The following is a 16,615-nucleotide window of genomic DNA, read 5'->3' on the forward strand; positions in this document are numbered from 1 at the left end:
TATCAGACTGAAATGCTTTTTCCTCGTGATAGTCGAAAAATCGAAAAGTTCGAACGCTTTTGGCTCCATATTTCTCCGATTGGAGTTCCATTTCTACTAAATCTCTTAGGGCTCTGCTAAATCGTATGTCCACTTAATTATGGGGTTAATCTCACATTTTAATTGATTAATAGTTTTTGAATTACAACTTAAATTGATCAAACCTCAATATCACTTTATTCTGCAATTTAATTAGATCAAAATAAATTCCTCCGGCAAAACCGTGAACACTGTCGAATCTCAATGACTTGTAAGTCAACTCACGAGCGTGTCTTTCGCGGTCCACGCGGTTCAAACCATCACCCAGATTACACTCCTTGCTCAAATTGCCATGTAAATCGTGAAATTGTCTAAATTATAAGGTTGAATCCGCCTCAATGGCCTCAAGAAACACTAAAACATAATCATGTGTGTGTTTGTGCTGTGCCTCTAATGCAATCTAATTTCTATATTCGTCCAAGACATTTCACAGTGCGGTCAATCTCTTGTTTTGGTGCTTATTTTTACCAACGAGTTGTGCTGCAGAAAAAAACCATTGAGCAATTCTTTTTTCTCACTCTCGCGACTGTTGATTCTTGCAGCGAAGGTGCTGAGGCCAGAAAGAGAGAAGGATTCTCCGTGTGTGTAGGAAATTGATATGGAATTTTCGAAAGGGAAACAAAATCTAAGTCTGCAGATGAATTTTCCTCGATTCACATGCGATCCACTGACCTTGATGGTGGTTTTGTTTCTGCCATTGCATAATTTTTTGAAAGCAACATAATTTCTGTGCAGTTGTTTTATGTTCGACGCAGCACCAATTTTTGCAGTATTTCACGTATTACATATGTAATGTGAAGTGTTATTGCTTTATTTTCCTTCTTTCTTCGCGAAATTGGTGTATTTTTTCAAATGAAAATATATGTAATTTTATGCATGATGAAATGCGGGAAGCTCTATATCGAAAAACCGTTTCAAAATTTGATGAAAATGCCACATGCGCGAGAGGATTGCTCATGGAGTTGTTTATAAATGTTATAAAATAGCCATAATGATTAAAAAGAGGCATTTTTTCTCCATTCATTAAACGGGTGAGTTTGCCAGGCTGTGTACAGTCGCACATTGCACAATTGACTCCATTTACAAGACATCTACAGTATAGCATCGAAAACAATCTTGCAATTGATAAAAAAAAGAGCTCCTCTTGCCCCGCTAGCAGAGTGTATAAGTGTGTTTGTGTGCAATTGAAAGTGAAATGTCTTCGCAAAGCTGAGAGATTTCAACGGTCGCATGCGCGCAGATGTTGCAGAATTAATTGCATTGTGCGCCGTTTGAGTGTCTCAGAAACTCTTTCGCGATCGCTTTTCATGGCGGAAGAGGCGAGCTTATAATTTTTCACAACTCGGAGAGCATCAAGGTTGTGAACCAGCGAGTGCCACTCTAATTTCCACAAGAGATGAGAAATTTATTGCCTCAATTGCGCAATTGTGACATGAAAAGAAGAGGAGGGTTCAAACATTCGCGGCGCATTCCACTGACTGACCTTCCAAACCCACCAGGAATGATAATTATTGGGTATTTGAAAACAGACACTGCGCTGATTTTGGAAGCACAGACATTTTTACATGATCATTGTTTCATTTTTAACAAGCTCTGCGGCTCAATGATCTTTCTGACCATAGTTTTTGCGCCACCACAAACGTGTTCGATCAATCAGACATTATGAAGTTGCATTTTGCGAATCTATTCACGATTAAGAAGCTGGATTGTCCTCAAGTTGCTTGAATTGCACCAAAATAAGAAGATACGAAGCAGTCATGGAGAAAATCTAAAAGGTTAAATACAAAATCAGCAATAAAATTAATTTCCATCGGAATAATAATTGAAATACCTGAAAAGCGCAAGATTTGTTAATATCAAAGGTTTCGGCGAATGAGAGCTTTTCCCTTGAATGAAGTCTTCGTAGAATAATTTGTTCCACATTGAATAAAACAATTCTGTCTTCCGAGAACTCTTCAGTTTCAGAACGAACATTCATTTCGAACAGCTTTTCCGCCTTTAAATTAAACGATAACAATCATAATCAGTCTGAAACTCAATGAATGCTGTGAAATTTTCATTTACTTCGTCAGCAAAATTGCTCCCAACGATCGATATGTAAATGACGTAAAACACACTTCTCAAATTCCATATAAAACTAATGTAAATAATATCATTTCTGATCGGAAAACTGTCCGAATTGAAGGTAAACCAGAAAACGTAATACGATCCCATTGAGCAATTCAGCAAATGTTGCAAAATCATAACATAAATTGATGCTCCAAAAGTAGCACTTATGAATGGAAACATATTAATGGAATCCGACATCAAATAGAAGATAAAACAGTGTTTTCTGATTTTCTCAGTGTTATTTCTAAGGTACTTAAATAATTTGATAATTTCTTTGATAATGTAAATAATGTACAAAAGAATGCAATCGTTTATAATCATACAAACGGAATACAGCATAAATCCTCTCATCCTCAGCATAGATAACTCATGACTTGGACTCATTGCACTTAAAAACACTGAGTAAAAGATAACAGAAAAATTAAAAGTCAGATTGACTAATAAATCGAAATATATACGCCAATTTATAACTTTCTTTTCTTCGATTCTTGCAAGTCTATAAATTCTTTTCTCCATATTTTCTATTGTTTTCAATAACTTCAAATGTTTCTGATTATACACAAAACCCATTAGGAGAACAAAAAACATTCCATATCGATTCACAAACACATCAATGATTAATAGAACAAAATTAACACCATATTCGAAGCCACACATCATAACAGATTCCCTCGTGTAGAGCGCAGTGGATGGAAAATCCCACAAACCAATTAAAACTATAATAAAAATTAGTGAAAATCGAAAAATTGCTTTTAAAATATTTTCTCTAAATTTCACTTGATAATTTGGCAGAAGAAGAACTTTTTGGAGAGAAAACAAAGGCCCAAGATTCCTAATAAATGACATTCTGGGGAACCAAACTTGTTCCACTGACCAGAAAATGGGAAATGAATTTATTTTTACTGGAAAACCAATTAACTAATTAGATGCGCTGAGTGCAATCAATTAAACTAGAGTGGGTTCCATAAAACATATATATTATTTATTGTATGCTTGTTTGAAAACAAGGCCTCAAATAGAACCAATTTGATCATTAAACTATGCGAAGTTACAACACTTCAGAGTTGATTGGTTTTTGAAGTGAATAAAGCTTGTGATTGAACAGAACATTTATTGGAGCCAGTTTTACCATAATTACATTATGATTCTCAAAACTTACTCATATGATTAAGAGATTTCGAGTTGCTTGAATTGCACCAAAATAAGTAGATACGAAGCAGTAGTGCAAAAGACCTGCAAGAACAATGTTAGTTTAAAATAAATTAAATCAAAATTGCGATATAATTCACCCTAAAAGCAGAAGAATTGTCAATAAAGAAGGAAATGCTTCTCTTTGAGTGAAGTCTTCTCAAAATGAATTGCTGTGTAGGAAAAATATCGTCTCTGTTTGCTGTGAAATTATCAGTTCCATAGCGAAGGACAAATTGAAACAGCTTTTCCACCTACAAATAATAATAAACATACATTGATTTGAAATTAAATGAATGCAGGGAAAATTTTTCTTACTTCTTCAGCAAATTTACCCCCAACAATTGATATGTAAGTGACATAAAAAGCACTCCGCAAAGTCCATATTGAACTCATGTAAGTGATATTATTTGTAATAAGGAAATCATCGGAAATAAAGATGTACCAAAACACGAAGAACGATCCCATTGAGCAATTCAGCAAATGTTGCAAAATTATAACATAAATTAATGCTTTGAAAGTCATATTTATTTGTGGTAAAATATTAGCCAAATCTGTCATCAAACTGAGAAGAAAAACATGTGCTCGAATCTTATCAATATTGATTCTAATGTACTTGAAAAAATTTATAAATTCTCTAAGGAAGTAAATCACATAGAGAAGAATTATGTCATTCGTAATCATACAAAATGAATACAGTATTAAGCCTCTTATTTTATATAATGACAACACATGTTCTGCTGAGTTTGTTTGACTGACAAGTAATGAGTTACAAACGAGAAACGTATTTAGAAATCCACAGAGAACTAAATCCATGTAAATAAATAAACCTAAACCGATTTTATTCCTGACTCTTGAAACCCTATAAATTCTCTTTCCAACATCTTCCACGGTTTTTAACAGTATCAAATGTCTCTTGTTGTGCGCTAATCCCACTACAAAAACAACAAATATTCCATATCTGGTAAGGTGAATATCAATGATCATTAGAACATAATTAACTCCATGTTGAAATCCATGCATCTGAATGGATTCTCTGACGTACACAAGAGTCGATGGAAGATCCCACAAACTAACAATCACTATCAAAAATATTGGCGTAAAACGAATGATTGCTGTAAGAAAGTTTTTCTTCAAGTCCACTTTGTAATTTAGTAGCAGAAGAACTTTTTGAATAGAAAGCAGTGGTTCGAGATTTTTCATAAATGACATCCTAAAATTATTCAGGACTAATTCAACTGTTAACACAGCAAGTTTGTTCGAGAGTCTGAGAACTGTGATGAATTGGAAAACATAAATGCAACAAGCGTGACAAGACCATATAACATTTCAATTTGATTAATGTATATTCATTCGGACATCTTAATCAATCGATGCATGTACAAGTAAATTAATTGATTGCATTCGTCAAAGTATCAGACATTTGAATAACCCATCAATTCCTCACATTCGTTCGACATTGAGTGTTGCTAAAGATGTCTTTTACTGCCAATCTTGGACTATTATTTACCATTCAGAAACTTCTTCTCCTACCAAATTACCAGGTCAATTCGCGAAAAAGGATTTTTATAGTCTTCCTCAGATTATTTCCCGCGTTTTTATTCATTTTCATTCAACTGTACAACTTCTCATCGAGATTTCTGGAGACATTGGAATCAGACATAGTGTTTGCTTTCAGTGGACAAGTTCACTATTTTCTGCTGCATATGGAAGTGCATCTCAACAGTTATGGATTGATTGGAACAATTATAGTCGGATTGGCATACAATAAGAAGCATTTAATGCTCATAAAGCGTGTCGAAGAGATTGAGAATAAAATTAACGAAAGAGTGAAGATTGTGAGAAGAAAGAAAATTCCACTACAAATTTACATAGAGATGGCCTTAAATGGTTTTGTGGACTTTTTCCTTATTCTCTATGCCATTATCCTTAATCCAGAGGATTTTTCTAGAAATAGAATCTCTAGTTTACTATATTATCGTGTTTGTCTGCTTGTCAATGACATAATTCTCCTCTACGTGATTCACTTCATCAAGGAGGTAAACAGAATAATTCTCCTCTTTCTCAAGAATGTGGATAAAGTTGAAAGTGAGACAATAATTTTCAATTCTATAGAAGAACTCATTAAATTAGTGCCACTAATAAATGTGACGTTTGGATTAGTGCTTTGTGTCTTGCTTTTCCAGCACTTGTACAATTGCTCCACAGGTATTTTCTACATGTACTGGTTCATTTTTGGAACAGATATTTTCAGAAGCAGAACTCAGCTCATATGGAATAATTCTGCATGGTTGTCCAGAAGTGCACTTCTCATTGTCTACGTATCGATTGTCGGCAATAAGTTTGCTAAAAATGTAAGATTGTAGACAATTCCAATACTATCCATTCACTATCGATTATATTTACTTATTTTATAGGTGAAAAATATATTTAAAATCAGTACAAAAGAAGAGTTTGAACAAGTCAATATTAAATTCAACATTGAACAATTTCTTCTGAAGAATTTTCATTCGCAAAAAAATATTTCCATCGTTGGCATTCTTGATATAAACAACTCTAATATATTTTGGGTAATAAACTAATCATAAAGCGGAGAAATGTAACGTTACTAACATATTCCTTGCAGGTTTTCTCCGTAACTGCAACGTATCTCTTCGTTTTCGTGCAATTTAAGCAACTTGAGGACAACTAATTAACTAATAAGTTAAATTAATCAAACCAATTATGAATATAATAAGGCAATAAATTGATTGGATTCACGCCAACAAATTGTTTTTATTGCTTTTCCTATAAAAGTTTTCTTTATCCAACTTCTGCTTAGTAGAATAAATTTAGTTTCCCAAAATGCCATTTATTGAGAATCTTGGACCTTTATTTTCTCTCCAAAAAGTTCTTCTTCTGCCAAATTATCAAGTGAACGTGAAGAAAAACTTATTGTTTCGAAGCATCGTTATATTTTTAATGTTTATTATCTGTTTGTGTGATTATCAAAGAACTTTCCAATACGCCAAAGATTCACTAATGATGCACGAACTAAGGGGTGGTATTTACTACTTACTATTTGTCATTCAAGTGTACGTGAACAGAAATGGAATGATTGTAGTTATGATCATTGGATTGGCGTACAACAAGATACACTTGCAGCTATTGCAAAATGTCGAAGATATTGAGAAGAAAGTTTATATGTTTACAAACCACGAGAAGAAAAAGGAATCACACTTGTTGATTTATTTGGATCTCCTTGTGAATGGATTTTTCAATTTCTTCATCATTTTTTATACATTACTCTCGAATGTTGCACAGATTAGCATAAGTGGATTCGTGATATATTCTCTTTGCATGCTTGTGAATGATGTAATTTTTCTCTATGCGATATATTTTCTCAAGGAAATTACTAAAATTATTAAATTCCTTCGAGATAACAGTGACAAGATGAGAACACAAATTTTCCTCTTTCGTTTGATAAGAGATTTCTTTCGTATCCTAACACCAATAAACACCTTTTTCGGAACAATGATTTTCCTAAAAGTATTTCAACATTTGCTGGATTGCATTATGAGTTTGTTCTACTTGTTTTGGTTCGTCTTCACGACAGAACATATTCTGGCTAGAAACAATGTGATATTCGTATGTGGAATTTGGAATTTGAGAAGTGTATTTTACGTCATTTACATATCGATTGTTGGGAGTAATTTTGCTGACGAAGTAAATGAAAATTTCACAGCATTCATTGCTTTTCAGACTGATTATGATTGTTATCGTTTAATTTAAAGGCGGAAAAGCTGTTCGAATTGAATGTTCGTTCTGAAACTGAAGAGTTCTCGGAAGACAGAATTGTTTTATTCAATGTGGAACAAATTATTCTACGAAGACTTCATTCAAGGGAAAAGCTTTCATTCGCCGAAACCTTTGATATAAACAATTCCTCTGCTTTTTGGGTACTTTCTGGTAAATTATCATGGTGAAATCATTAATTGTTAATTGTATTTTCCAGGTGTTTTCTACTACTGCTTCGTATCTTCTTATTTTGGTGCAATTCAAACAACTTGAGGAGCAGCTTAGCAAGTGATTTGTTTGTCGTTTTGATTCAGTAATCACGAGAAAAAATATCAATAAAATCTTCATATAAAAAACACTTCTCATGTCTTTAGACAGTGCAAAATGACCTGCGTTTCCAAGTGAAGCATTTATGACTGCAATATTTCATATATTCTAAATTTCAACTCCAACATATTATACTTCATTAGGCACTTAATCATGAATGAAGTGCTGATTTAATTCCTCATTTTTCTGCTATCTTCTCAGAAAGAAAACCTACACCGAAAAGGTGGACCACATTTGGGGAATTGTTCATATGATTGCTTCACAAAAGTGCGAAAAAATGTGTGGAAAATTAATGCGCCCAGAAGCCGAATGACTATAATTACCGAGCTGTTGAGGAAGAGAGCAATGTGTGGAGTTTTCGCAGTATTTCCCACCGGACATAAGAGGAAATGCAATTGGTAAAGTAGTGCCACTGTTGTTGTACTGTATTTTTTCATATTTCTACCTTCTCCGCCAACCTGCGCTGGCAAGCAACGAAATAGATACAATTAATGTGTTCATCACGATTCATTTCCAGCAAGAAAATGTTGCACAAGAGTGTCCAATAGCCTCCAAAGCACCATCGAGAGATTTATATCACTCAATGCAGAATCACGTTTCTCGGTGATCGGCGGAGACCTCAATAATAAATTTAAAGGATTATTAAGGCAGAATTGGAGCTCCGCTCTCAACTCACTCTAGCTCTTGGTTATGCTTTTTTCCCCCCTCAATTTGAAGACTGCGTGTCTTTGGCTGGAATGGGAAAAAAGACGTCCCTTTACTCGCGAATTATGCAATTCGGAAAGTAATCTCGCGACAGCACGTGTAGAGTTAAAATAAATATTAAAAAAACCACCTTTTACTGTCTTCTCATTGAGAATCTTCAGCCACTTATGTAAACAGACATTTTGTGTAGTCACATTGTGATTATTCTTTGCTACTCTAAGTGCTCTTGCTAATCATTATGCAATGATGATGAATTTTTGGGTGGAAAGTTGCAAATTCTTCAAGCAAGATGAATAGATTCACACAAGAAGATGAACAAGATAATCTCTTTCCTATTTGCTTTCAGTTGGGGCGTGAAAATTATCCGAATAATCGCAATATTGTACAACTGTTTACACTACGAATGGTAGAAATTAAGTCAGTAAAGTTGATGTACATAATATCTTCTGCAAATTCACTTTTTTCCACGGCCTAAAGCGTCACGAAGAAAGTGTTTTGCTCGAAGTGTGTCTCTGCACTTGTTCACTTTTTGCCAACACTGAAAAAGAGAGAGAGAGAGAGAGAGATTAACATGGAGATTTGTTCAGGTTAACGACTCTCAATTTAAATGTGTATTGAGAAATTCTTAACATTCCTGAAGCATCGTAAAATGCTTGATGAATTGAATAATGTCAATATCGCAAAAACCATAAAATTAAAGTGTATATTATCCAGAATAGAGTCTGAAAATACGTTTCACTAGCGGCGCTATCACACGGTTTAAGATCATCATGTTTAATAAATAGAATGTGATAGCTGAGTAATGTGGTTAAGAAATTGGCCAAATGAGGGCCAAACACACCGTCTCTTCGCAAACGCGAAGCGCGAAATTGTATGACTTCAACACATTTATTTCTTCAATTGCCGCTAATAACGCGGCAATTAGGCAGTATGTCTGACCGAGAGGAGGAAAAGACATGTAATTTACCGAGAGTGTGACTCTGGGTCAGTGGATTGAACCCATTCTTTACATAACCAACCGACTGGTCAGTCTCTTTGTGCTGCGAAAATGGAGCCAAGTGAGCAGCACAGATGGGCGAATGGCGGTCGGAAAAAAGCGTAGAATTCACATTCACTTTTCATCTCTTCGGCATCAGTGCAGGTACATAGAGCAATGAGGCGGCGAGCTTGAGAAAATGTGATAAAGATTCAGTCTCTGGGGCAATGCCTTCGGTGCTTGTGTATCCGTGTGCCATATTAAAGATCATGTGTGTCACTTTGTGAGGTGAAATTATGCAATGAAACACCACAGCTTCTCGCTTTCATTCATTCTGCGCGCTTTGGCGAATATGCATTCTTATATTGATTTCTCATTGATCGTGTGTGGGAAACAATGTGGACCCCACAAATGCTATTTGAATAGCATCTCGAAGGCGCACCACAAGACAGAGTCTATATGTATTTCACACTGAAACGTCCAACTGCATTTTGCACCGCAAACAGATCTAGTTTTAATGAGAGGATGGCTTTTATGTAACTTTCTCAGGAGAAATTTGCATAACAAACCGCCTTGGCTGAGGCGAATATTGCAAAGATTTAATTGATACACTCTCGTTAGATTGAGGCTAATACTTGCAGATTTAATTATTTATATTAGACGGATATTAATTTGAAATACCACAAGTTATTTCTCATTCACAGATTGCCAACATATGTTATGACATTGTTTTGTTTGCGCACTGCACGCAAAAGGTTTAGGGATAATTCATGTAGATTAAATTATATTCATGATAAATTTGCATAAGGAAGTAGGCGCGTAAAGTTGTCGTGTGATTTTTGTCAACAAAAAAAATCGTCTAATTTCCTCAACAATCACAGTGAATCAAACTTAATTCATTCAGTTACTTTTGGCGAAAGAACTTATTAGCCGGAAAAGAGAGGCAATCAGTGCCCCTGTAAAACGTCTATCCGTAAGACGGATTTCCGTGGAGCATTTGACAGGTTTCGTACAGTTCTCCATCAAACTCTCAAACATTTTAAGGGTTTCACATTAAATCATTCCAACGACTCTCGAAATGTGTGATCATTAGACTGTGATCTTCATCGTGGAAAGGAAGAAAATGTAAGTAAGGTCCATCCAAAGCACTGCTAACGTTCCTGAAAACTATTAAGGAGTCTAGAATATAATTTCATTCTCGTCTTAAGGAAAAAAAAATCACAAATTTTCAGACAATCAAACTTTATTTTCAACCTTTTATTTATCTTATTTAAGTTTACACACATTTATTTAAATACATATATTGACTCTCAATTTCAATGTACAAAAAATCATTAATAATACATCAATTCATTGCAGGTATAAAAATTATATATGAATTCATTTCATATTTCAATACAAAATCTGTTTGTATGGCATTTTTTTTAAGACATCACCAATTGATTTGTGTATAAATGATTCGATATAATTTGCAGTTGCTTTTTGGGAAATTTTTTTGCTTGGATTCTCTCTCTCTCTCTCTCTAGCCGATGATGATCACTGTTGGTCCGAGAAATTGTAACCTTTGATGATGAATGGCGCTGCCAAGACACAAAGTATATCATATTTTCGATCGACACCGCCGATAAAGAGGGCAAATATAATCGGTCAAATAAACATGCTCGAATGGGAACTGCATTGCATTGTTAGCAAAATTCTTCACAACACTCACTTGCTTTTTGGCAAAACATGTTTTTCAATGTCTCTAGTCTTTAGTGTTTTTTTTCTATTCTTTTTGCCTAAGAATGTAAAGGTTTTCATGGCTCTTCTTGAGGGTGTTAGAAATACAAGAAAGGGGGGGAAAAATATCACCTACAAATTGCCCTTAGTTGAGGCGCTCTAAAGTGTCTTTATTACTTTTTTTCTAATGTTTGTTCTCTTGTTCCTAAGTTTCTTCTTCTAAGTGGGTTAATATAAGTAAATTGTCATGGAATGTTTCTCCTCTCCAATTCCTTCACAAATATTGCATCCAGTGTGAAATATTGACACACACGCACACAAAATCCATCCATTCCGTTGGATTCTTGCAACAATTAGTGTCAAAGTGATAAAACTCCGGCAAAACACACGCAATTGGGTTAGGCGATTCAGGAGGAATCGACTTCCTCACAGCGGGTTAGAATCACATGAGTACCTTCCTCGCGCTGCGTCTCCAGCTCCTTCACCACGAAGTCGCGCAACTCCTGGTAGGCCTGCTTCAGGTGCCGATTATGGATGACAACGTGGAAATTCCCAGGAACGCTTCCTGCCAATTAATAAAACACTTATTGTCATTGCGTGTTGGCACAAGAAATGTAAAGACATTCAACACACTTATTTCGTGAGAAATCGAACAGTCGTCACTCTGCCAAGGGGAACACATTATAATGTAATAATATATTTTTATGTTATCGTCTAATTGCGGTTTAACAAGTTCTTAAATTGGTGAAAATAGGAATATAGAATGGAAACCTTAGAGTTTCAACAAAAGGGCCTTAGAAATTATATGAGTCACTCAATTGAAAGTGTCAGGAATTTTTCAGTCATATTATCTTCCCCTTGGTGGCTTCTCTTGAAATATCAGTATGAAAGATAAAAATGTAATTAGCGCAAAAGTGCTAAGAAATAAACAATATTTCTCGACGTGCCTAAAAATAACCACTTCAACAGCGCAATAAGTTTGAAGTCCACCGCATGAAAATTTGGGTTCTGTTGATCAAAATTATGATTCAAGTAAGAACAATTAATTAGAATTATTAGTAAAAATACATTTCCAGTGAGAAATTAACAGATTTGATTGATAGTTATAATAGTTCTCTTTTTAGCCTTCATTTATTGGTTTCTAATCGATAAAAGACAAATTTCTGATGAAAATATCACAACTTGTGATGCTTAAGACACATTTTCAGCAAGAAAATTCCCCAAAATTGCCTTGATCTCTTTCGAAAAGCTCATTAGAACAAGGAAAATGACAATCTTTCCACTCTGAGACATTTTATGTCTGTCAATAATTAAGTTATCTGTCGCTCTTGAGCCTCTTGAAATGATAATTGCGCCACGTGATGCATGAAAAGGCACTGATTTTTGCCTCAGCAATTTCATCATTACCGGCTTGTTTGGCTAATTTTAGCCACACATCATTGCACAATTGCCGGCAATCTGTCGATGATGATCCTAAAATGCATTTGAGCTCAGTGATGTTTGCCAGAGTTGAAGGTCATCGGTGGATTAAGGAGAAAAAAGTGTGTCACGCTGGTTTTTTTTTGGGGTCACTTTTTCTGTGTTATTTCTAGACACGCGAATGCGCTCAGAGTCCATTTTCTTACCGTACTCAATTTCGCACTTGGCTGTGTTCAGGCGCTTCTGCAGGCTCTCCTCGGTTTCCGTGTTGCGCCCCCGCAGACGGCGCTCCAGCTCACCGATGGATGGCGGCTTGATGAAGACCAGCAGCGGATTGAGATCTGAGTTGCGGATCTGCTTCACGCCCTCAATCTCAATGTCCAGCACGCACACCTTGCCCATGGACTGCACGCTCTGCACGGCCCTCTTGCTAGTGCCGTACATGTTACCGCTGAACGTGGCCGTCTCGAGGAAGTCGCGACGCTCGATGGCGCCCTGCATCTCCTCCACACTCACGAAGTGGTAGTGAATGCCATTCTCTTCGCCGGCGCGCGGCTTGCGCGTCGTGTGCGACACACTGAAGCCGAACGTCTCGGGGAACTCCTTGAAGAGCTTCTTCAGCAGCGTGCTCTTGCCACTGCCCGACGGGCCACAGATCACCAGCGGACGCGGTCCTTGCTTCACCATCTTCGAGTGAACTAGAGATAGAGAGTCACCGAGTCAGTGTCGTGAGAAGCACTGCAAAATATTCACAAATTTGCATGCGCGTCCAAAAATGCTCTACACGTGCTCAATTTTCACACATTCCTCATCGTCATCTCTCCTGACCTACATTTATCGGTCTCTCAACATCAAGAAAAAGAAAAGAACACACCAAGAATGTGCGGAAAAAATAAATCCTCTCAATCTCACTGAATGTATATAGAAAAATTGGCGCTGTCACGAAGCAAAAATGCACAGAATGAAAAACCACACTTGCACTTGAAGGCGTTTCAATTGAAAATGATGAAAAACGTGGCTCTCTAAATCCATCGGTCAGTCTTCTCTTCAGTCACATCATGCCAGCACACAGAGACACAGTAAAAATAGCCTTCAGTTCTGCATGCAGAGTCTAAAAGGAGCTTTAAAAGCCATGAGTCAGGAGAGGGAGAATTTTATGAGGAATATATTCAATGCTCTCATTCACACAACGACACTTTTCCACTCTAAAATAGATCAGGCGAGAAACATACGATGGTAAACAATATAGCGTGGAAAATACAGAGGAATTTATAAGCATTTCACGATAGCACTTTTACCATCTCAAAAAGTCCATAAAGCCAGTCGCTTGATAGATTATTTCTCATATTGGAGCACTTAATAAACAGTTGCAGATAAAAGGATTTCACTCGACTCATTAGATAAGGCATTTTCCAATCGCTTAACCCATTATTTGTTCACTTTCACAGTGATGGTCATGGAAATAAAACCACCTTCGTAAACAATCATAAATGTTCATCATGAAATTTAATTATTTTTAAAATGTGGATTACTAATTATTTTTTTTACGACATTTATCACTCTATATTTGAGATATTTATGAGTTACAATTAGTTTTTCCTGTCTTTTTCATTGCAATTTGTAGAAAATTAAAGCAAAAAGAAGTTCGAAGTGAACAAAAATCCCCCAAAATACCAAAATTGCCTTCGATGGACATATTTTCAAGTCTTCTACTGTAGTGAAAACTTAAAGTGAAACACGGAAATTTCCTTCTTCACATTTATTCTCTCTGACTCATCAAGACACATTAATTCTAGTTTTCACTGGTCGAACTAATGGGTTAAGTTGAATTCCAGGGATTCCACATTTTCACCGGAAACACTTTTCTCTGGCTCAGTTGTACAGATTCCAGAGCGAGATTTGGCTATCTTCCCCCGCTACGGCCATGAGCGGCGCTCTCCAAAGATCGACACTTCCTGGCGAGAAGGCCACGTCCAGGACGCCCTTCTTGTGCTCCGTCAGCACCGCCAGAGGCCTCAGGCTCTTCCACGAGAACACCCGGACGCGCCCGTCCCAGCCGCCGGACACAAACACCTTCCGATCTGGCCGGATGCGCACGACACTGATGCCAGGATTCTTCAGGGCGATCTCCGAGCGCTGCACGATGGCCATCTGAGGCCGCTGGAAGGCGAACACGCGCATGGAATCGCCGGGCCCGGCGCAAATGCCGCGATTGGTGAGACTGTCGTAATCCAGCGCCATAGGGGACTCCTCCAGCTTCACCGATGACAGCACCTTTCCCTCACGCAGATCCCACGTGACGAAGTGGCCGGACTCGAAGGCCGCCAGCGCGTGTGCAGCGTCCGGATCAATGATTCTGCAACTCATAAGAGCACCCAGACTCTCCTCCGCCTCCGGTTGCAGCGTCATCACCAGCTGCAGGTCCCTGAGACTGTGCACTTGCAGGTGATTCGCCCCCTTGGGCACCAGCATCAAGTCCCTCTCGTCCGAGCAGTCGATGCGGCAGAAGTTACCGCTGTCAGTCTCAATCTGGCCACTCACCTCGTAGCCGCAGTTCGTGGGCCGCCACACCTTCACCCCGGCGCCCTTCTCCTGACTCACCAGCGCCCCGCGCGCGTCCCGATGCAGCGCAATGATGGGCCGCGGCGCCGCACTGAAGTTCATCCGGCAGCGGTTCGTCTGCAAGAAGCCACACGGTCAGCACAGGCAGCGTCCGCTGACACACAGACTCACCTGCAGGTCCCAGAGGAAGATGCGCCCGGACGCAGTGCCCGCGCAGAGCCTCTGGCATGAGTCGAAGGTGACGCTGTGCACGGCGCCCATGTCGGCGCTGCGCAGGCTGAACACGGGATCCGGCGGCAGCAGCACAGCCATCTGGGGCGCTTCTGGAGGGAACACCAACGGGATGTCAGCCTGATTTGCTCGCGACGTTCCACTTTCCTCTTTGTTTTCGCCATCAACGTCACCGCGAAACACTTCAAATGTTGTTTACTCGCGATTGGAATTTGACGTTCGCCAGATATTTAACCCATTAGCGCACCGAACGCGGTTAATCAATCGAAATCAAGCAATTCATCACAAATGCGGAAAGCGCTTTTCCTGGCCAGCACAGCTGAATAATATATACTTATTCAGTTGGTGGCAGAGGAAACAATTCTAATTAGAAATTGCGAGCAAAGCCGATGATATAGTTTATATTTCTTATATTTTATCAAATTTCTTTTTAAGCCTAGTTGAGTTTATGGAACTGTTTGATCCTTTATTAGATATTTAATATAAAAATAATAAAAAAACACACAATAAATTTCAGACTTCAAGAGTTAAGACTCCCAAATGTTTTGTTGCTCTTTTGTTTGAATTACTCAAAATTGCTTCATTTTTATGATGAAAATTGTCATGTTTGCCAAGAAGACACCAGATATTACTTATTTTGAACATATTTTCCTCACTTCACTTCTCGGTTTTCGTCTATTTCCCCAGTAAAATGACACTTTTTTACTGCGCTTTTGTAGCGCTAAATTGACCGGCGGAAATCACAGGATTCTTTGAAAGTCGCGCACTTTCATTTGTTTACAATTGCACTTTGATTGCTTTGCTTGGCAGAGAGCAAACAAGAGTGCACGGGAAAACAACGGCTGCATAGTGAAAATTAATAAGAAAATTGCAGGCAAAGAGACAGAAATAGCAATGAAATTTCTACTCACAGGCAAAAGCCAGGCAAAAGAGATGCAAATTGCGGGCGGAGGAAGCCGAAGAGCGGGTCAAAGGAGGCCCAGTCAGAGCGACGGATGGCGATTGAGTGGAAAAGCGGGAAAATGCGGACAAGGAAGCGAGAGAGAAGAACGTCTAATTGCGCACATTTGCCACTATCTTGGGCATCTCGAGACCCAAACTCACCCCAAGAGACGATTCCCATTAGCGTTAGCATGATTGAGCGCAGTGAAAGTGCTTTTTCGCGTGCTGTCGCCCAATGTTAATTGTTATTTATTGCAATTAGGCTCTCAATGGGTCACACAAGTGTTATTAGATGAGGAAATATGCCCACTTCCAGGCCTTTCTCGCGGGCAATTCTTTACCTGATGCCGAACGCGATGCCGCGCTGAGGATTTGCTGGGCTTTTCCGCAGAGTCGCTTGCGACCGAGTCTCGTCACTGATTGCAATATAAACATTCACAAGTGGCACACTGATTGCCGGCTGTCGCACAACTTCCTATCGCGCTCCTTTGTGGTGATTGCCGTGAAAAGAGAAGGGCACGTTTTCCGCATGCGAACACATTGGAATTTTCACCCGTGTTGTCACTTGTCGTGTGGCGCATT

The 16,615-nt window shown here is 38.2% G+C and overlaps 1 protein-coding gene across 11 annotated transcripts; it reads right to left on the reverse strand.

The window, feature by feature from the left end:
- Nucleotides 1-10,385: 10,385 nt before the first annotated feature.
- Nucleotides 10,386-16,615, reverse strand: LOC132256279 (guanylate kinase). 11 transcript variants are annotated; one of them, XM_059752605.1, is made up of 4 exons: nucleotides 16,375-16,615; nucleotides 12,505-12,996; nucleotides 11,334-11,444; nucleotides 10,386-10,740 (listed from the first exon to the last, which is right to left on the reverse strand). In XM_059752605.1, exons 1-4 carry the CDS (start codon nucleotides 16,466-16,468, stop codon nucleotides 10,697-10,699), a joined length of 741 nt encoding a protein of 246 aa, XP_059608588.1. In that variant the 5' UTR covers nucleotides 16,469-16,615; the 3' UTR covers nucleotides 10,386-10,696. The 11 variants fall into 11 exon arrangements, with proteins under 11 accessions (XP_059608588.1, XP_059608587.1, XP_059608594.1 ...); XM_059752604.1 differs by having other exon boundaries at nucleotides 10,386-11,444; XM_059752611.1 differs by having other exon boundaries at nucleotides 10,386-11,444; nucleotides 12,505-13,036; nucleotides 16,375-16,468.

Source organism: Phlebotomus argentipes, unplaced genomic scaffold, assembly GCF_947086385.1.
Source record: "Phlebotomus argentipes unplaced genomic scaffold, Phlebotomus argentipes genome assembly contig_5, whole genome shotgun sequence".
Lineage (NCBI taxonomy): Eukaryota > Metazoa > Arthropoda > Insecta > Diptera > Psychodidae > Phlebotomus > Phlebotomus argentipes.